Source organism: Rhinatrema bivittatum, chromosome 11 (assembly GCF_901001135.1).
Source record: "Rhinatrema bivittatum chromosome 11, aRhiBiv1.1, whole genome shotgun sequence".
In the NCBI taxonomy this organism is placed as follows: domain Eukaryota; kingdom Metazoa; phylum Chordata; class Amphibia; order Gymnophiona; family Rhinatrematidae; genus Rhinatrema; species Rhinatrema bivittatum.
Window position 1 is genome coordinate 100,202,293 of NC_042625.1, and position 21,107 is coordinate 100,223,399.

The window sequence follows — 21,107 nt, forward strand, 5'->3', positions numbered from 1 at the left end:
CCACCCCATCTTCCTTGTAGTTTCTATAGATAGTAACAATCTAAGATTTCAAGTGCATGGTTTGCCTGTATCCTTAAAAAAAAAAAAAAGTTTGTGAGTCCAAAAATCCTAAGCCTGTGTTAAATTCCCTTGGTGCTGGGGAAGTGGTAGTAGTGGTGATTAAGGTCCACTATATTCGAAGGGGATGGCCTCCTTCCCATTTCTCTAGAGGTTTACAAGTGCTTATAGAAGCTTATGGTACTATTGTTCAAACTCCGATTTCACCAGAGACAACTCCTAGCACCGCTTACACACTCGGAACAAGGAGTAAACGGATTTCTCTGTAGACTGCATAGGGCCCCGGGGTAAGCCGTATTTTGCGGCCTACAGACTCTATCTCCTCGTGCGAGAGTAAGGCAGACAAAGACATTCTAGACTCGACAAGGACACGTGTCTCTTCGCCTCCCAGGCTGTACTACGCATGCTCGCGGGCTCAGGCGCATGCCCACTTCTGCCCGCTGGCACTTATTTTTCGGAGTGGAGGGCGGTTGGTAGTGACATCATTTCCGCTGGCCTCGCGCCTCATTCTTTCTGTGTGAGCAGAGCGGCGGCCTCGCCTCACGCCGAGATGGAGACCGAAAGCAAATACCTGCCCGAGCTAATGGCGGAGAAGGACAGCCTGGACATGTCCTTCACCCACGCCATGAAGCTTCTGGCCGCAGGTACGAAGCGCGAGGAGCTGACGCGCCGCTTCCCCCGCGCGTAGGCCCCATCTTCGATAAAATCGTCCCATGGCGAGCGCCATGACTGCCCTGGGAAGATGCCGCCCCAAAACGCGCACATCGGCGGCCGGGCTTGGCCTTAGTATTTAGCGACGGGTACACGTGAACCGCTTCCTCGTTAATCGGCTCTTCAGAGCATGACGCAACATACGGCCGGGCCTGTTTTTAGAGATTGCGGGAGCTCGCTCGCGTGGCCTGGGGAAGGGGGGAGAGGCGCGGGAGCGAGCCACGGGGGGGGGGGGAAGAGGCGCGGGAGCGAGCCACGGGGGGGGGGGGGGGGAAGAGGCGCGGGAGCGAGCCACGGGGGGGGGGGAAAGAGGCGCGGGAGCGAGCCACGGGGGGGGGGGGGGGGGGAAAGAGGCGCGGGAGCGAGCCACGGGGGGGGGGGGAAAGAGGCGCGGGAGCGAGCCGCGGGGGGGGGGGAAAGAGGCGCGGGAGCGAGCCGCGGGGGGGGGGGAAGAGGCGCGGGAGCGAGTCGCGGGGGGGGGGGAGAAGAGGCGCGGGAGCGAGGAGCGGGGGGGGGGGAGAAGAGGCGCGGGAGCGAGTCGCGGGGGGGGGGAGAAGAAGGCGCGGGAGCGAGTCGCGGGGGGGGGGAGAAGAGGCGCGGGAGCGAGTCGGGGGGGGGGGGGAGAAGAGGCGCGGGAGCGAGTCGCGGGGGGGGGGGAGAAGAGGCGCGGGAGCGAGCCAGCGGGGGGGGGGGGAGAAGAGGCGCGGGAGCGAGTCAGCGGGGGGGGGGGGGGGAAGAGGCGCGGGAGCGAGTCAACGGGGAAGGGGGGAAGAGGCGCGGGAGCGAGCCAACGCGGGGGGGGAAGAGGGGGGAGCGAGTCAACTGGGCCCGGGGGGAGAAGCGCGGGAGCGAGCCAACGCGGGGAAGGAGAGGGGAGGGGAGAAGCGCGGGAGCGAGCCAAGGAGGGGGAGGCGCGGGAGCGAGCCAACGCGTGCTTGCTTCGCGGCTGGAGCGAGCAGTGCATTTCTCCGTTGCAGCTCTTTTGCCGCCTCTTGTTTGAGAGCTTTTATCGCTTCTTGCATTGCATTCTAATTAGGCCTTCCTAAATTTTCAGCAAATTCGATCACATTTTCAGACACGAAAATTTACACGAAAATTCAGACAAACCAAATGGCAGGGCTGTGGTCCCTACCAAAAAATCATTGTGACCATCCAATCGATCCCCTTGCTTATTGTAGGTACTTTCAAAACTTGTGCGCGTACGTGTTCCAGTAAATATCCACAGTAAAATTACTTTGAACAAAACAGAAAATGTACAATACATGCCCAAAGCTACTTTCTAAATCTGACAGTTATAATCCTTCATAGAAATGCTTGCCTGAATAAGAGTGTGCTCAAAAGGGCCTTAACGGTACTATCAAATTGGAGCAGTCAGGGAAAATGAACGTTAGTTAGGCGCGCATAGATAGGATGTCACGTAAGCACCTTATAGAAGAGCGAAAGGTCCTCATGGGGTTATAAATGTAGAGCAGAGCATGAATCTAGGGCAAGTAATTTGTTAATTAAAACAGCAACTTTATATTTGATCCTTTATTGGGCAGATAACCAGTGGATATAAAAACACCTGAGTAATGTTTTTGCATATTCTGGTCAGAAATACGAAGGGCAGTAGTATTTTGTAGAAGTTATAGTGCTCTTAATGATGTATGTAATCCAATATAGCAAATTGCAATAATCTAACAAGGTAAATAAAAGCTTCAATGATTGAACGTCTGTAGCATGCAAAAGTAGTTTAAGACTATGCAGTAATGTAGGGTTGCTAGATGCCCAAAACTCAAAAAATTGCAAAAACAATTTATCATGCATGATTCTACACAAATTCCTGCATTGCATGAATACAAATTTACAAATTAAGTGTATATAAAATAAATATTGCTAGAAAAGTCTAAAAATCAAGGTTGTTATGTTCATCTGAGAGCTGTGCAGAACTGCACCATTCAAGATATTAAGATGTATCAAGAAAAATGTCTTAACAAATTTAAAGCAGCTGCAAAGGCATTCCTATTGAAGCAATCATTTAATTAAAAGATGCCCATGTATATTTATGAGTAAGCTTGGTGTAATCAGGTTCTGGCTATGTATTACTGACAGAGTAAGCTAAGTTACCACAGGCCTTGAATTGTTAAGTCAAATGTCTTATTTTTAGATTGTTATGTATGATTAGTTGTCTTAGTTTGTTCTTTGTTTTACCTATTATTCGTAATTATATACGTTAACATATAAATCACTTATAGGCCAATCCAGAACGGTGCGCTCGGCCAAGCGCACTGTTAGCTCCTGTTTAGATGGGCTATTATTACAGTAAGGGGTAATAGCGTGTGGAAAACGAGTGGCCCCCCCTCCCCCCGAAACTGATAGCCCTCATCAAATGCAAATGCATGTTGATGAACCTATTAGGTATTCACCCGCAATACAGAAAGCAAAATGTGCGGCCAAGCTGCACATTTTACACTCAGAAATTAACTCCTGCCAAATTTCAGATGGCACCGAGCAAGTGTACAGAAAAGCAGAAATAACTGCTTTTCTGTACACCCTCCATCTTAATATCATAGCGATATTAAGTCGGAGGCCCCAAAAATAAAAAAAAATTAAAATCTTCTTAAAAAAAACAAAACTGCCCGCGGGTTGGAAAACGGACGCTCAATTTTGCCGGCGTCTGTGTTCTGAACCGTGGCTGTCAGCGGTTTCAACTACTGACACAGGTAAAATTGAGCATCGGCTGACAGCCGCCACTTCTGCCAATAAGGAGGCGCTAGGGACACACTAGTGTCCCTAGCGCCTCCTTATTAGTGCGGGCCCTAATTTTAAATACTGAATCGTGCACCAGAGTTGCCAGGGCGTGTGATGGGAGAATGGGTGCTTGCTTCGGAGCACCGGTTCTCCCGTGCAGTTTACTATATGGGCCTGTTAGAACTTTCATACAAAGCGATTTAAAACATTTTAATAAACTACACTATTAGAAGCAAGTCCATGTTAGGGACCTGACCCCCCCCCCCCCCCAGGGCATTAAACATTGCAGTTCCATTCCTATTCAGGGGTGGTAAAACTAGCAGCTTTCTTTTTTTCAAGCCCTGCAGGGGTAGACATCAGGTGGCAGAGCAAAGAAAGCATTTTTTAAGTCCCTGGCATGGTGAAAGCAGCAAAAGACTGGTGTAAATTGTATTTGGAGCTATATCTTAGGACAATTCAGTCAGCCCACTCTGCATCCCCAGGAATGGCTGAACCCAGTGCAGTTATATTGATTGCTATAGCACTATACTGGCACTGTTTATTGCTCTTGGATAAAAGTCTGGGGATCATTTATAAAGTTAGCACTGACAGTATATTATAAGGCAGCTCTATTCCCTTTAGTACTGAAAATAGTGTTGTATTTTTGAGTGAAACTAATAGCACTATTTTGCCATATGACATGGATTTGCAGATGGTAGTGGTTCTCACCCAGGGATACCTGGAAGCCTGACAGGGAGTTAGTTCATAGCTAGCCCATTACAGCTGCATGAGAAAGGGAAGCCTGAACTCTGAGACAGCCATCTGCCACTGCACAGAAAAAGCCACCCTCCTTTGTCAACAGCAGTCTGTATATTTACTTAGACTATATTCAACCTTTTATTTTCTTTTGATGGGAGAATATGGATAGAGAAGTGTCCACTTGTAATATTCATCCCTCTGACTCTCTAAAATGAGTAAAGCAAACTTGAGCTGTCTGATACTCCCTTCCCCTCCCCCCAGATGCTGCTCTCTCCATTTCACCTTCAAGCTTCAAACTGGCACCATTTTGTCAAGAACAGACAGCAAAGCATTAGAAATATGCCTTCCAGCTACTGCAGCACCCTTCCGGAAAGAAGCCCAAAAAGCACACGCCCAAAATCCCGCAGCCAAAAAGGAAAATATTTCCCACACAAGCTCAGAAAAAGCCCAATTGGGTGTGAAAAACCACCCATCTGGTAAAACTTGGCAGTTAGCACATTTTATTAAAAAGACGGACTTAACTGCTTTAATCTGATTTTCCATCAATTCGCACTCAAGCTTTTGCATCAAGATGTAAATTTGTATGTCAGCATACAATTGGAATCCATCAGCAAGCCTGCCCCCTCACACAACCTTTGCTCTTTTCATTAATCCTCTTGCATCCCCCAGTTCTCTCCAGCCCGTCTTCTCACCCCTTCAGCCCTTTTGACATACCCTCAGCTGATCCCTCTCATTCCAAGTCCTCCTTACGACCTTCAACTGATCCTTTGTGATCTCTTCTACCTCTCATTCCCCACAGGCCGATACAGTAAAGCATGGCCGCAGTTACCCCGTTTCTAACCCGCTGTGTACTCACAATTTCGCCGCGTAAGTCTAACCCGCGATTCACTCTGTTTTTACCGATCCTTACCACTTCTTTAACTCAATGCGTATCCCTTTCCGCCCGCGGCATGTATATGTATGTAAACAATCCGATTAGCTATTCCCTCCCATACAATAAAGTGCGCCCCGACTATCGCCTTTTTAACCTGCTATCTTTAACCCTCTGACATCCAGCTGGTCACGGCATGTGCGCATGCGCCTTCGCTGCCTTGAGCGTCCATATTGGACCTACAGGGGTGCACGTATTCATCTTCGCCGGCGGGGCTGCTGAAGCCGCTCTCTCTCGACGCCCTTCTACTGCTGCCGCTGGGGGCTTGCGTGGCCGCGGCCAGGGCAGGTGAGCAGGGGCTGGGGGAAAGTTTGGGACTGAAATTTCGTCTTTCTCTGCTGGGGCTTGGATTGGTTTGGTTTGGGACTGGGCGGCTAAGTGCGAGAAGCATTTTTTTTTCTGTGGATTGGGTTAGCTTGGGACTGGGTGGCTAAATTTCGTGTCTCTGCTGGGGCTTGCATTGGGTTGGTTTGGGTCTGTAGGAGAGCCATCCACTTCCTGGTACCTGTCATTTCAAACGTCATTTGAAATGACAGGTACCAGTGCACCCAGGCTACTGTATAGGCGCTGTAAAATAGATTGCGCTTCATGGATGCGCGTTGGATGCAGCTTGCATTTGGATGCCATTTAAATACAGTATCGAGCGGTCGGTGATCCGAACTGTGCGTGCAGCAAACGCGGGTGCACCAGGCACTAACACACCTCTTTCTACCGCCCCTTACTGTATCGGCCCACCAGTTACCTAACAACATTCTCCTAGCTGATCTGCACATCCCACCCCCCAACTCCTTACATCCCTCATTCAATCCTCTGTTTTCTCCTCTCCAGCCAAAGCCTCTCTAGCTGAACCCCTGTTCCCTGTACGTACCCGGATCAGTCCAGACTCCTGGGTTTTGCCCCCCCCCCCCCCCCCCCCAGCAGATGGAGACAGAAATTTACCAAACAAAACTCCTTATATAGGCTGGTGCCACCTACAGTCTGGCAGTATTCTGTCTCCAGTAGGTGGAGAGGGTGCAAAACCTACAGTCTGTGCTAGGGCTTAACTTCTTGTTGCTGACAGGGTAGTTAGGTGAATTTATTTAAAAAAAAAAAAGAGGATTTTAGGTAGACGGGCACTGCAGTGCTGAAGACCGCAGAGTGTTCCTGCAGGTCATGGCTGGAGCCTCCCAGGGGGTTGGGAGGTCCTGAGGGGACCATCCCCCCTGGTTTGAGGCAGCTGATGTGCGGGGTGGTAACCCCGGTTTACCAGCTTGAGGAGATCACTGGGGGTGATACCGGGGAGCCCGGCTCACTCTCCCCGGTTTGATCCAGGACCTGGAGGCTTGGTCAGGTATTTCATAGATAAAAATAAATGGTCACTACTTTTATTTATTAGTTTTCCCAGGCCTGGCTTACTTGCGCGCCATTTTTGCTGTTTTTTCCTTAGAGCCCCGGGTGTTAGTGAGAGATGGCATGCAGCGCCGGGCCGCCCGTAGGGCCTGCGCAGATTGCCTCTGGGGGGAGGGAGCCTCCACGACCCGGGCTAGGGTAGTTTTTCGGGTCCAAACATTGGCAGGCGCCTTCGGGGATTTCAGCCTGCGGGAACGGGCACCATTTTGATTGCGCTTGATTCAGAGCCTCGGGCAGCGGGCACCATTTTACTGCCAAGTGTACCGGCAGTTTCAGCAGCGCGATCTGCGCTGGGGGATGAGACCCCTCCCCCCCTGCTTGTCGCAGCGCACAGTCCCTGAGGGGGACACATCTGCGGAGTCTGGCGCTCCTATTAATGCGGACCCCGATCCGGGGGGAGATGATTTGTCCTCTGATTCCTCTCTTTCTTCAGATTTCGTTTTGTTAATGCATAAGGCCTTTAAGGGCTAGAAAAAAGAGGGTTCATAGCCAAGGTTCCCCGTTGGGGTCCCGGAAGCTGGCTAAGTCCGCCCGGGACCCAGGTCCACCGGGAGGAGCGCGTCCTTTGGGCTTGTGGACCCCCCTCGTGGATCCGGATTCTTCTTCTTCAGACACAGATGACCAGGATGTCCAAGACATGCCTCCAAGTGGGGTTGAGGGGGACTCTGATCCCCTTTTGGGGGGTGCATGGGGATCAAACGGAACTGATGGCGATGACCCGAAGGTGGTCCGCCTTTTTAGGAAAGACGAGCTGGGGCCGCTCATTCCTGTTGGTTTTTTTCAGTTCCTTAATGACCTGTGTGTGGGGGGGGGGGGGGTAGACTTGTGGGCTGCACAGCTGACGAACTGGTGTCTGTGGGTCACAGGTCTTATCCTACCTGAGCCCACTGTAAATCTTTTTCCTTGACTTTTGTTTTTTCTGTAATGTATCACAATCCGCTTGTGATTTAACTAGTCTGAATAATTTTGTATCATCTGCAAATTTGATAACCTCGCTCGTCGTATTCCTTTCCAGATCATTTATAAATATATTGAAAAGCACCGGTCCAAGTACAGATCCTTGAGGCACTCCACTGTTTACCCTTTTCCACTGAGAAAATTGGCCATTTAATTCTACTGTTTACTGTCTTTTAACCAGTTTGTAATCTAAGAAAGGACATCGCCTCCTATCCCATGACTTTTTTAGTTTTCTTAGAAGCCTCTCATGAGGGACTTTGTGAAACACCTTCTGAAAATCCAAATACACTACATCTACAGATTCACCTTTATCCATTTCCTTTCATCTCTTCTCCAGGCTGAAGCGCCCAAACCTGTTTAGCCTTTCCCCATAAGGTAATCTGTCCATTCCCTTTATCATTTTTTTTTGCTCTTCTCTGTACTTGTGTACCTCATTCCAAAAAGATACTAAATACTCAAGGTGTGGTCATACCATAGGTCTGTATAGCGGCATGATATTCTCCAGTTTGTTCTCTACTTTTCTGAATAATTCCGCTCTGCTTTTTTTTGACTGCTGCACACTGAGCTAAGAATTTCAACATTGTTCAGTGATTCAAAGATACCTTTTTCAGGGTGGTGACCCTTAACTCAGTGTTGTGTATTTAGTTAGGATTAGCTTTTCCCCTATTTGCATCATTTGCGCTTATCCAAAATTTTTTAGATGCCTAGTTTCCTCCCTAGTCTGGCTAGCAGCTCATGAGGTTGGTGGAGATTGGATATGTATGTTTCCAAACATCAACTGCTGGGTACTGGCCTTGTGGCTTTTCTACCAACTCCTTTTCTTTGCGTCATAATTTATTATATAAATCACAAATCTTGCTGAATGGATCTTTGTGTTCTCACATGCAGATTTTAATAGCTCTGGATTTTGGTTGCTAGATGTATTTTCTGTTGTCAAATTCTGAATTGGTGAAAAATAAACCAAACTTTATAAAAGATTGGCTGTTTTATTAATATGTATAATGCCCAGCATATTCGGTAGCATGAATAGTGTTTAGGATGTAAACAAACACCTGAGAGCAAAAGCAAGAATTTGAAAGGCAACCTTGAGTAACAAGTAGCAGCATACATTTTTCTGTTGCAAAATACATTGGTACAGGTCTGACTTGACTTTAGCAAAACTGCATTAGCACCTGTTTATTTTAACATATGTTTTATTCAGAAATGAGTATATTAAGCTTGTTCAGCTCACTATTAAATTTTTTTCACAACTTGAAAACGTCAGGCCTTACTAGAGCTGTTTCAACTGAATTTATGTAGTAATTGTTCTGTTCACTGTAGTCTGCCCAGGTTCTAAAGTTATGAGGACAGCATGTTGTATGCCATATTTAGCACTGTGGCCCGGTGCTTTGTAGTGTTTAAAATTTTGTATATCTTATGTATTGCCTTTGAGCTCATTGGCAGGAATACTTGATATCAGATTATCAGAATTTAATTGACTTTCTAGTTTATTTGATTTTATTTGTTCCTGTGGCCTGTAGGGTACATTCTTCAGTAATCTATTTGAATGGTCTTGAGTATATCCAGTTTCAATGACCTTGCTGTACTCCTCTGTACTGGCATTTTTGAGTTGGAGGGGGGAAAGGGTATATTTAAGCTGGATGATAGGGATGTACATTTGGGGAAAGGGTATATTTAAGCTGGATGATAGGGATGTACATTTGTTTTGTTGCTTTATGTCCATATGCAAAGGCATGTAAAGAAAAAAAAAACCCCCAAACATAACTCTTCCCAAGCACACTCCTACTGGGTTGAAAGAAATAATGCATTATCCATGTTTTTAGAAATTGAAAGGATACAAAAAGGTGAAGCAAAGAAAGAAGAGGATGAGACCTATCTGGATTTGTTTTCCCACAAGAATATGAAACTAAAGGAACGTGTCCTTATCCCTGTCAAGCAGTACCCAAAGGTAAGACTGAGACGCTCTTCCACAATCCTGAAAGTTGTCCATTGGAAGGGTGGCGGCAGATAGACCTCTGGATGTGCTTTTACTCCCTCTGACATCATTGAGTTAGTATAATGAGTATATGAAAGAGCTACAAGCTCTATGGGGCCACTTCCAGCCTCTTCATAGGATTTGGTTTGGGTGTAGCTGAAGGTAGAGCTGGAGCTTCATGCCTGCAGTGAGCTTATGTTATAGAGCTGGGGGATACTTTAGATCTCTGAGGGTGGAAGGGGGATGCAGACAGGCAAGGGCGTTAAAATGTATTTTCCTAGCTTGTAGCCAGATGGACTCAGGACCAATGGGTTGTGCTACCCTGCCAGCAGATGGAGACGGAGTCTGGTTTCAAAGCTGATGACACCCTAGATTCTCACAGGACAAGCAAGATGGTAGTCCTCACCTATGGGTGACAGCATGGAGCCCAAACACGGAACACTTTTGTCAAAGTTTCTAGAACTTTGGCACCTACTGGGCATGCCCAGCATAGCACTAACCCTGCATCCAGCAGGGGTCCCCCCTTCACTCTTTTTTACGCACAGCAGTAGCCACGCGGGTTTAAGGAACTCTTCAGAGATTCCTGACAGGAATTTTTCCTCACAGATCTTTTAAAAAAAATTTCAAATAATTATACCCCACAGGGGTCCCTTTATCGATACCTTTGCTCTGCGGTCGAACAGTAAGTTTTTTACCGGCTTGCGGTATATTGCCGTCGAGTTTTTCCCTCGTGGCCTACCAGCCATATGCTGCACCGCGACAAAATTTTTGTCGAGGCCAAGGCGTCTGGTTTCAGTCGGTGCCCCGACTGCACTCGAACAGTGTCCTTCACTGACCCTCACAAGGTCTGTGTGATGTGTTTGGGGTCCAACCATGATGTCATTACTTGCACCAAATGACACCAAAGGGTCGCAAAGCTAGGCTGGAGAAGATGGAACTTCTCTTTCGGTCAAAAACCCCGACTCCATCAATAGCTTAGACATCATCCGAACCAGTACCGTCAACTTCGCGCCAGCACCGGGAAACTGCTGCTGCCCGACCGGTGTCGAACCCCCCCCCCCCCTGTTTCTCCTCAGGAAAAAGACCGAGGAGAACATTGAGAAAACATCGACACCACCATCAGAAAGCTCAGGCCACCGATACAGGCAAGCCCCCGGCATTGACATCGTCTGAGCCACTGACAAGTCCATATAGAAAAGGCTCCATCCTCTTCTGTTTCTGGGTCACAGAGGCATTCCCCCACCTGGACAGGTGCTGGGAACCGCGACTCCACTTTCAGCGGTGCACTCTCCGGCTACGCCAGTGGTACCTCCTACTCCGGAATCGGGTATCCATGCCCCAGGTTTCTGTGAGGAATTGGATCGGATGATCCAAGAGGCCATCGGTAAAGCATTCCAGGGGTTCAAACCTCCATCGATGCTGGTTCCTGAGCTGGGCATCAATCCGATACCTAATGCGCTTGCACCACTATTGGCAAGAATGGATGCATTAATGGCCCAGATTCCTTCCTCACCAATACCTTTGTCATCAGAAGAAGAAACACCAATCTCCATTCCACCCTCGGGAGTGCTGCCATCGATGTCGCTGATGCCTAGGCCCGGGCCTTCTGGGATAAGTTACTCCCTTGTGATGAGCCTTACGATCCTTGGTCCAATGATTCGACCCAGGATACTGATGATCTTCCTTCACAGCCCTCTCCTCCTGATGTGAAAGGAAGCGTTCTCCTCCAGAGGACTTGTCCTTTTTCAGCTTTGTAAAGGAAATGTCTGATACGGTTCTATTCCAGCTTCAGACTGAAGAGGACTCTAGGCATCAGATGCTGGAGCTTCTCCAGTTTCTCGATGCTCCAAAGATAATCATGTGATCCCTATTCATGAAATCCTTCTGGACCTTTTAAAGAGAAATTGGGAACACCCTGGCTCTGTGCCACCTGTCAACCGTAAGGCAGATGCCACCTACTTAGTTCAGTCAGCCCCTGGCTTCCAGAGAACTCAATTAGATCATCACGTGGTTGTGGAGTCAGCCCAGAAGAGGGCACGACACTCCAAACCTCATTCTTCCATTCCTCCAGGAAAGGAACAAAAATTCCTGGATGCATTTGGAAGACATGTATTCCATGGCTCAATGCTGATCTCTCGCATTGCTTCCTATCAATTGTACATGTCCCATTACAACAGGGCCCTGTTCACGAAGATTCAGGAACTTGCTGAAGCCTTACCTCTGCAATTCCAGGACCAGCTTCATGCCCTAGCACAAAAAGGCCTAGAAGCTGGCAGACATGAAGTACAGTCTGCATATGACATCTTCAACACGCCTCCAGAGTTTTGGCGGCAGGAATTCGGGCAAGGAGATGGGCCTTGCTGAAGTCTTCAGACCTCAGACCAGAAGTACAGGACAGGTTAGCTGACTTGCCCTGTGCTGGGGATAATCTTTTTGGTGGCACAGCTCAAGGGGCCACCAAGAGACTCTGTGCCAGCTATCCTTACTGCCTTATGATCTCTCTTCCTCTTCCAAAAGATCCTTTAGGAGAGACTCCAAGAGACAAGTCTACCCGCAAAGGAGATACTATCCCCCGGCGTCCAGGTGTCAGCCTTCTAAGCCTTACCAAAAAAGTCAACCCAGGCAACCTCGTATAGAAGCCACAGCCAGCCCCCCAGCGAGGTCCAGCATCTGGCTTTTGACTACTTCCTAGAAAGCAATTCCCAGCCTCCACTTCCGACTATTCCCGTCGGAGGCCGGTTGTGCTACTTCTCCAAACCTTGGCACACAGTCACCACAGATCAGTGGGTACTCACTGTAGTAACTCAAGGTTACCACCTCAACTTTCTCTCTGTTCCACCAGATTCCCCACCCCAGCTGACGTGGGGAACATCCGACCAGTCATCACTCCTGGAGCAGGTGGTCTCCCTCCTCCTCCAGTCCCGAGCAATAGAGCCAGTGCCCCTCTCCCAACAGGGGCAGGGGTTCTTTTCACAGTATTTCCTGATACCAAAAAAGTCAGGTGGTGTTCACCCAATACTGGATCTTCGCACCTTTTAAACAAATACCTACAAAGAGAAAAGTTCAAGATGGTGACCTTGGGTTCTCTTCTTCCCCTTTTCCAAAGGGAAGATTGGCTCTGCTCTCTAGACCTCCAGGATGCCTACACACACATTTCAATTACTCAGTCACATCGCAGATTCCTGAGATTCCTAGTAGGCCCAAAACTTCCAATATAGAGTGTTACCATTTGGTCTAGCATCTGCCCCACAAGTCTTTACCAGGTGCCTCATAGTGGTAGCTGCCTTTCTCAGGAGTCAATGTCCATGTCTACCCCATCTCGACGATTGGTTGGTTAGGGCTCCCACTCAGCAAATTGCACTTACGTCCCTAGGTCTCACTTTGCATACCCTGATCTCACTAGGGTTCCTCATAAACTTACTTGCCAGGTTCTTATGGCCTGGATTGGCCACTGTTGGAAACAGGATGCTGGGCTTGATAGATCCTTGGTCTGACCCAGTATGGCATTTTCTTATGTTCTTAATCCAGGCTAGTTCCTTCTCAAACCCTGTCGTTCATGGGGGCCAACTTGGACACTCCAAAAGCGAAAGCCTTCCTACCTCAGGATCGAGCTTTCACTCGCTTCTCTGGCCCATCAACTGCAGTCTCGACAACATTCAACTGTACGTCATTTTCTGGTCTTATTGGGTCATATGGCATTCTCTGTGCATGTCACTCCCTTGGCTCACCTTGCCATGAAAGTAATGCAGTGGATTCAGTCTTTTCAGCCAATGTCCACATCACCAAACAGCTCCGCTTATCGCTGGCCTGGTGGGCAGACCAATTCAATCTGCTACAAGGCCTTCCATTTCAGATTCCAGAACATCAAATAACCTTGACAACAGATGCTTCCAGCCTCGACTGGGCTGCACATGTTGGAAACCTGGAAACTCAGGGCATTTGGTCTCCAGAGGAAGCCAAACACCAAATTTCCTGGAGCTTCGTGCAATCAGATATGCTCTCAGGGCTTTTCAGGATCACCTTTCCAACCAGGTCATCCTAATTCAGACAACCAGGTGCCCATGTGGTACATCAGCAAGCAAGGGGGAATGGGCTTCTACCTTCTGTGTCAGGAAGCTGCACAGATATGGGCGGAGGCCCTTTCCCACTCGATGTACCTCAGGGCCACCTACCTGCCGGGAGTGGGCAATATTATTTATTTATTTATTTATTTAATGTCTCTTATATACCGATGTCCGTTTGCACATCGCATCGGTTCACAGTAAAACATGAACTTTATGGGCGAAGCCCTTACAAGGAACAGATAAATACAGTTAACTTTAGGGCATAGCCCTTAACAAAAACCAAGGAAGAAATACATTGGAGGGGGGTATGTTGGCAGACAAGCTGAGTCGCACTTTTCAACCGCAAGAGTGGTCCCCCAACCCCACTGTAGCAGACTCAATATTCCAAAGTTGGGGTTACCCTCACGTAGACCTCTTTGCGACAATTCACAACCGCAAAGTAGGGAGCTTCTCTCTCACTCGCAGCCAAGAGATGCTTTCTCCCTCTCATGGGCCAGCGGTCTCCTTTTATGTGTACCCTCCACTTCCACTCATTTCAAAGACTCTTGTGAAATTGCGAAGGGACAAGGGGCCAATGATTCTGATAGCCCCTCATTGGCCATGCCAGGTCTGGTTTCCAATTCTCCACGACCTATCAGTACACCGGCATATTCCTCTGGGGAAGGACCCGCTTCTGATCACTCAGAACGGCTGCCTTCATCACCCCAACCTCAGGCACTCTCCCTGACTGCCTGGATGTTGAATGGTTAATACTGCAACCTCTTAACCTTTCAGAGCCGGTTTCCCATGTCCTAGTAGCTTCACGAAAGCCTTCCACAAGGCAGTCTTATCGTTACAAGTGGAACAGGTTTACGGAATGGTGTACTTCCATGTCCATCGATACCTTCACTTGTTCCACACCAAAGTTTCTGGACTATCTCTGGCACCTGTCAGTCAGGTCTCAAAACTTCGTCTATCAGGGTACATATCAGTGCGGTAGCTGCCTTCCATAAAGGTGTCGAGGATGTACCTATTTCAGTACAACCCCTTGTAACACGTTTTTTGGAGGGCTTGCTCCACCTTAAACCTCCACTGCGCACTCCAGCCCCTTCCTGGGACCTCAACATGGTTTTGGGGCAGCTCATGAAATCGCTGTTTTGAGCCTCTCCAATCCTATGATCTCCGCTATCTCAATCAATCCATTATTCTACCCACCTTCTTTCCTCGGCCCCATTCAAATCCAGGAGAATGGGCTCTGCATACCCTTGACTGTAAACATACTCTAGCATTCTATCTAGACCGTACAGCTGGCCACAGGAAATCCACTCAATTGTTTGTTTCTTTCTATTCCATCAAATTGGGTAAACCTGTGGGTAAGCAAACTCTCTCCTCCTGGTTAGCGGACTGTATTTCCTTTTGCTATCAGCAGGCAGGCATTCTGCTCCAAGACCGTGTCAAGGCACACACTATCAAGGCCATGGCAACATCAGTAGCGCACCTACACTCTGCCGCTTGCTGACATCTGTAAGACTGCTACCTGGAGTTCTCTCCACACCTTCGCAGCCCATTATTGTTTAGACAAGGCTGGCAGACAAGATTCCATCTTTGGCCAGTCTGTGCTACGCAACTTATTTGCAAACTGAGATACCAACATCCTTCCGCCAACCTGTTAGGGTTCAGGATGCCCTCTACCAAATTCCACCTCAGTTGTTGTGCCTGTTGCAAGTCTTTGGGTAAATTTAGTGCATTGCTCGGGCATCCTCAGCTCTGTACTCACCCATATGTGAGGACTACTATCCTGCTTGTCCTGTGAGAAAGCAGAGTTGCTTACCTGTAACAGGTGTTCACAGGACAGCAGAATGTTAGTCCTCATGAAACCTGCCCGCCACCCTGCGGTATTGGGTTCGTTTACATTTTCTTATTTTATTTTCGCATGTACTTTTTACTATGACAGACTGAAGGGGACCCCTGCTGGATGCAGGGTTGGTGCTCTGCTGGGTGTGCCCTCAGATACTTGAACAGCGATCCTGGATAACTGAGCTGTAGAGAAACTGAATATAGTGAGTAGGCAGAGTATGCAGAGTTCAGGAACAGAACCTTGATGTTAACACTCACACAATAGTCTCTTAAAGGCAGCCCAGGAGCTGGAATGAAGTAGGCCCTCGGAGAGAGTACCTGGTTCCAGGGAAAGCTCTGAGAGAGAGATGGTAACTCACTGGTGGTGTAAGCAGCGGTGATTTCCTGCAGAAGTAGTATTTGGTAGTAGGTCCAGGAACGTGGGTCCTCGAACAGCGAGTACCGGTTCCAGACTGCGACCTGAAAAGCAAGAGAGAGTGAGGCCCCCGGGGAGCGGGTACCAGTAGTAAGTCCGAGGAGGCGGAGTAGCAAGGTATGCGGAGAGTGAATCCCATCCGCCGATACCTGGAGGGAAAGCCCTTGCTAACTTGATTCGTTAGCGATTTGAGACCTTAAATATCTGGTGAGGATGACGTCACCTCAGGGGGACGCCCCTGAGGTTCGCGCCACTGCTGGTACTTGAGTCGGGGCCACGCTGCGCGCCCTTAGGCTGCTGAGAAACATGGCGGTATGCAGCGTCCAGCCGGTCCAGGGACGCCGGAGAGGAACGGCAAGATGACGCTGCGGCAGCCAAACTTCCAACAGGCAAAGAGGGAGTCGCCAAAGAGGTAAGGTGGGCGTAGTGGAGATGTCGGGCAGCGACGGTCACAACAGTTGGGGAGCGCATGTCAACCACCTGCAGACTCGGGGAACCTGGTCGGCAGGAGTCGCAACATCAAATACATTTTCTGGAGCTCCGCGCGGTCAGATATGCTCTCTCTGCGTTTCGGGATTGCTTGTCCAACAAAACAGTCCTGATCCAAATGGACAACCAGGTAGCAGGGATGCACCGGGTCCTACGTTCTCTGTCAGGAGGTAGCACAAATTTAGTCTTTGCTCTCAGGCGGGTCTGGACAATGTTCTAGCAGACAATCTCAGTCGAGAGTTTCAGCCCCATGAGTGGTGTCTCAACCCTGTAGTGGCAGACTGGATATTTCGGAAGTGGGGATATCCGAGCATCGACCTCTTTGCATCTCACAATCACAAGGTGGACAACTTCTGCTCCCTACACTGCAGTCGCCAAGTTCTGCCTCGGGATGTGTTTGCCCTATACTGGAAGAAGGGCCTCCTCTATGCCTACCCACCACTTCCTCTCATCAGCAAGCGTACTCCAGCCTGCGGAGTTAGGTACGCTTGCGATTTATTTTATTTTTCGCACGCTCTTTTTGCTATAAGTAAGACTGAAGGAAGACCCCTGCTGGATGCAGAGTTAGTGCCATGCTGGGCATGCCCAGTAGGTGCCAGTTAAAGCTCAAGTAACTTTGACAAAAGTATTCCATGATTGGCTCCATCCTGATGTCACCCATATGTGAGGATTAACATCCTGCTGTCCTGTGAGAACATGTTACAGGTAAGCAACTCTTATTTCCAAGTTCTCTGATGGCGGCAACCTTGGAAGTAGTGCCGTGGGTGAGAGCACACATGCGCCCACTTCAATGATCGCTGCTGTCATGTTGGAACCTGCAGTCTCAATAATATTCGATTGGTCTCCACTTGCCAATGGGAGTCTGCTCTCACCTCGAGCGATGGTTGCAGGAGGCTCATCAGAGCAGGGGGTTGTCCCTGGCCTCCCCGAACTAGCTGGTTCTTACAATGGACACGAGTCTCAGGGGTTGGGAACTCACTTTCAGGAATTCATGGCCCAGGGACGTTGGATGGAGGAAGAGGTCCTAAATGCACAATTGAATCTCTATGGGTAGAAATCCCTTGTATGTCGGGGAAGACTATAGTGATAGGGGTATACTACCGTCCACCTGGTCAAGATGGTGAGACGGACAGTGAAATGCTAAGAGAAATTAGGGAAGCTAACCAAATTGGTAGTGCAGTAATAATGGAGATTTCAATTACCTCAATATTGACTGGGTAAATGTATCATCGGGTCACGCTAGAGAGATAACGTTCCTGGATGGAATAAATGATAGCTTTATGGAGCAATTGGTTCAGGAACCGACGAGAGAGGGAGCAATTTTAGATCTAATTCTCAGTGGAGCACAGGACTTGGTGAGAGAGGTAACGGTGGTGGGGCCGCTTGGCAATAGTGATCATAATATGATCAAATTTGATTTAATGACTGGAAGAGGAACAGTGTGCAAATCCAAGGCTCTCGTGCTAAATTTTCAAAAGGGAAACTTTGATAAAATGAGAAAAACTGTTAGAAAAAAACTGAAAGGAGCAGCTACAAAAGTAAAAAAAAAAAATGTCCAAGAGGTGTGGTCATTGTAAAAAAAAACAAAACAAAACCCATTCTAGAAGCACAGTCCAGATGTATTCCACACATTAAGAAAGGTGGAAAGAAGGCAAAACTATTACCGGCATGGTTAAAAGGGGAGGTGAAAGAAGCTATTTTAGCCAAAAGATCTTCATTCAAAAATTGGAAGAAGGATCCAACAGAAGAAAATAGGATAAAGCATAAATGTTGGCAAGTTAAATGTAAGACATTGATAAGACAGGCTAAGAGAGAATTTGAAAAGAAGTTGGCTGTGGAGGCAAAAACTTTTTAAAATATATCCGAAGCAGAAAGCCTGTGAGGGAGTCAGTTGGACCATTAGATGATCGAAGGGTTAAAGGGGCACTTAGAGAAGATAAGGCCATCGCAGAAAGATTAAATGATTTCTTTGCTTCGGTGTTTACTGAAGAGGATGTTGGGGAGGTACCCGTAATGGAGAAGGTTTTCATGGATAATGATTCAGATGGACTGAATCAAATCATTGTAAACCTAGAAGATGTGGTAGACCTGATTGACAAACTGAAGAGTAGTAAATCACCTGGACTGGATGGTATACACCCCAGAGTTCTGAAGGAACTAAAAAATGAAATTTCAGACCTATTAGTAAAAATTTGTAACTTATCATTAAAATCATCCATTCTTCCTGAAGACTGGAGGATAGCAAATGTAACCCCAATATTTAAAAAGGGCTCCAGGGGCGATCCGGGAAACTACAGACCGGTTAGCCTGACTTCAGTGCCAGGAAAAATAGTGGAAAGTGTTCTAAACATCAAAATCACAGAACATATAGAAAGACATGGTTTAATGGAACAAAGTCAGCATGGCTTTACCCAGGGCAAGTCTTGCCTCACAAATCTGCTTCACTTTTTTTAAGGAGTTAATAAACATGTGGATAAAGGTGAACTGGTAGATGGCGTATACTTGGATTTTCAGAAGGCGTTTGACAAATTTCCTCATGAGAGGCTTCTAGGAAAACTAAAAAGTCATGGGATAGGTGGCGATGTCCTTTTGTGGATTGCAAACTGGCTAAAAGACAGGAAACAGAGTAGGATTAAATGGACAGTTTTCTCAGTGGAAGGGTGTGGACAGTGGAGTGCCTCAGGGATCTGTATTGGGACCTTTACTTTTCAATATATTTATAAATTATCTGGAAAGAAATACGACAAGTGAGAGAATCAAATTTGCAGATGACACAAAATTGTTCAGAGTAGTTAAATCACAAGCAGATTGTGATAAATTACAGGAAGACCTTGTGAGACTGGAAAATTGGGCATCCAAATGGCAGATGAAATTTAATGTGGATAAGTGCAAGGTGATGCATATAGGGATAAATAACCCATGCTATAATTACACAATGTTGGGTTCCATATTAGATGCTACAACCCAAGAAAGAGATCTAGGCGTCATAGTGGATAACACATTGAAATCGTCGGTTCAGTGTGCTGCGGCAGTCAAAGCAAACAGAATGTTGGGAATTATTAGAAAGGGAATGGTGAATAAAACGGAAAATGTCATAATGCCTCTATCACTCCATGGTGAGACCGCACCTTGAATACTGTGTACAATTCTGGTCGCCGCATCTCAAAAAAGATATAATTGCGATCGAGAAGGTACAGAGAAGGGCTACCAAAATGATAAGGGGAATGGAACAGCTCCCCTATGAGGAAAGACTAAAGAGGTTAGGACTTTTCAGCTTGGAGAAGAGACGGCTGAGGGGGGATATGATAAAGATGTTTAAAATTATGAGAGGTCTAGAACGGGTAGATGTGAATTGGTTATTTACGCTTTCGGATAGTAAAAAGACTAGGGGGCACTCCATGAAGTTAGCATGGGGCACATTTAAAACTTAGAGAATAGCCACTGCCATTAGCAATGGTAACATGGAATAGACTTAGTTTTTGGGGACTTGCCAGATTCTTGTGTCCTGGATTGGCCACTGTTGGAAACAGGATGCTGGGCTTGATGGACCCTTGGTCTGTCCCAGTATGGCATTTTCTTATGTTCTTATGTTCCTCTGGAACATCAATCGTGTGGAAGCCAGTGAGGTTGGAGTGCTTGAAATTCAGCCACAGATTCCAGGGTCAAGGGGTCTACATAATGTTGGACAATGCAACAATGGTAGCCTACAACAGACAAGGAGGAACCAAGAGCCAGCAGGTGTCTCGGGAGATGAACCTTATTGAATAGGTGGAAATAGTCTGTAGATGTATCTTAGCCTCACACTTCGCAGGAAAAGACATCAGAGCAGACTTTCTAAGGGCGAGTCTGGATCCAGGAGAGAGGAGGATGTTGGCCGAAGCCTTTCAACTGATAGATTGATGGGGCCTCCCGTCCGTCGACCTGCTGGCAGCATCTCACAATGCGAAGGTTCCTTGATTCTTCAGTCACAGATCAATGGTTCGATGCTCCTGTTCAGACCTAGCCGGAAGAATAGTTGCTATTTGCCTTCTCTCCGGTGGCCCCTGCTGGGCAGGATCATTCGCAGAATCAAGCACATTGGTAGTAGCTCCAGGTTAACCCAGGCATGTGGTATGCAGACATGTGGAGACACCTGTTGGAGACACACACACCCCTCCACCCGTGCCTCCCACCGCATAGGGACCTGCTACAGCAGGGACCGGTCCTTCACGAGGATCCGACTTGATTCAAGGGTCAGACCGTAAGACAGAGGGCTTGCCTGATGAAGCAAGAATATTCTGCGGTGGTAATTATCACCTTACTCTGCGCTCGGAAGTTCTCTATGTCCCTAGCATATGTGCGGGTCTGGAGAGTATTTGAGGCCTGGTGCAAGGAATGTGGTCTCCCCCCTCGAGCAGTCAAAATCCCACTATTCTGGAATTTTTGCAGGACAGCTTGAAAAATGTTTTGGCCCTTAACTCCTTGAAGGTGCATTTAGCAGCTCTCTCCTGTTTCAGGGGTGAGGTGAACGGAACCTCCCTGTTGGCCCATTTTCTGAAAGGAGTGAAACACCTCAGTTGCCGGAGGATAAGAAGCAATTAAAGCGCCCCTTTGGCATGAGGGGTCATCTCTGGGGTTTCAAGTACTTTTGTCCCTCTAGAGGATCGATCTTTCAGGGATTCTGCCTTTCCACAGACCTAGAGAGGAATGGGCTCGTGGGGCAGACCTTCCTGAGCTGCTGAATGAAGGTTTGCCGACCCACCTTCAGAACAAGATACATGGGTGCCTTTTATCAGAGGTGGGTTGAAATCACATCAGACCAGTGGGTCCTGGAGG

General features: G+C 47.9%; 1 protein-coding gene across 3 annotated transcripts in view; it reads left to right on the plus strand.

Annotated features, from left to right (window-relative positions):
• The first annotated feature begins 542 nt into the window (after positions 1-542).
• The window catches only part of KHDRBS1 (KH RNA binding domain containing, signal transduction associated 1), a 68,530-nt gene continuing 47,965 nt past the window's right edge, over positions 543-21,107 (plus strand). For 2 of the 3 annotated variants that reach the window (XM_029619122.1, XM_029619123.1), the window contains exons 1-2: positions 544-701; positions 9,337-9,461. In XM_029619122.1, the coding sequence (XP_029474982.1) occupies positions 608-701; positions 9,337-9,461 (219 nt within the window). In that variant the 5' untranslated portion in view covers positions 544-607. Of the gene's footprint in view, positions 702-9,336; positions 9,462-21,107 lie in introns of all 3 variants that reach the window. The other variant, XM_029619124.1, reaches the window with a different exon arrangement.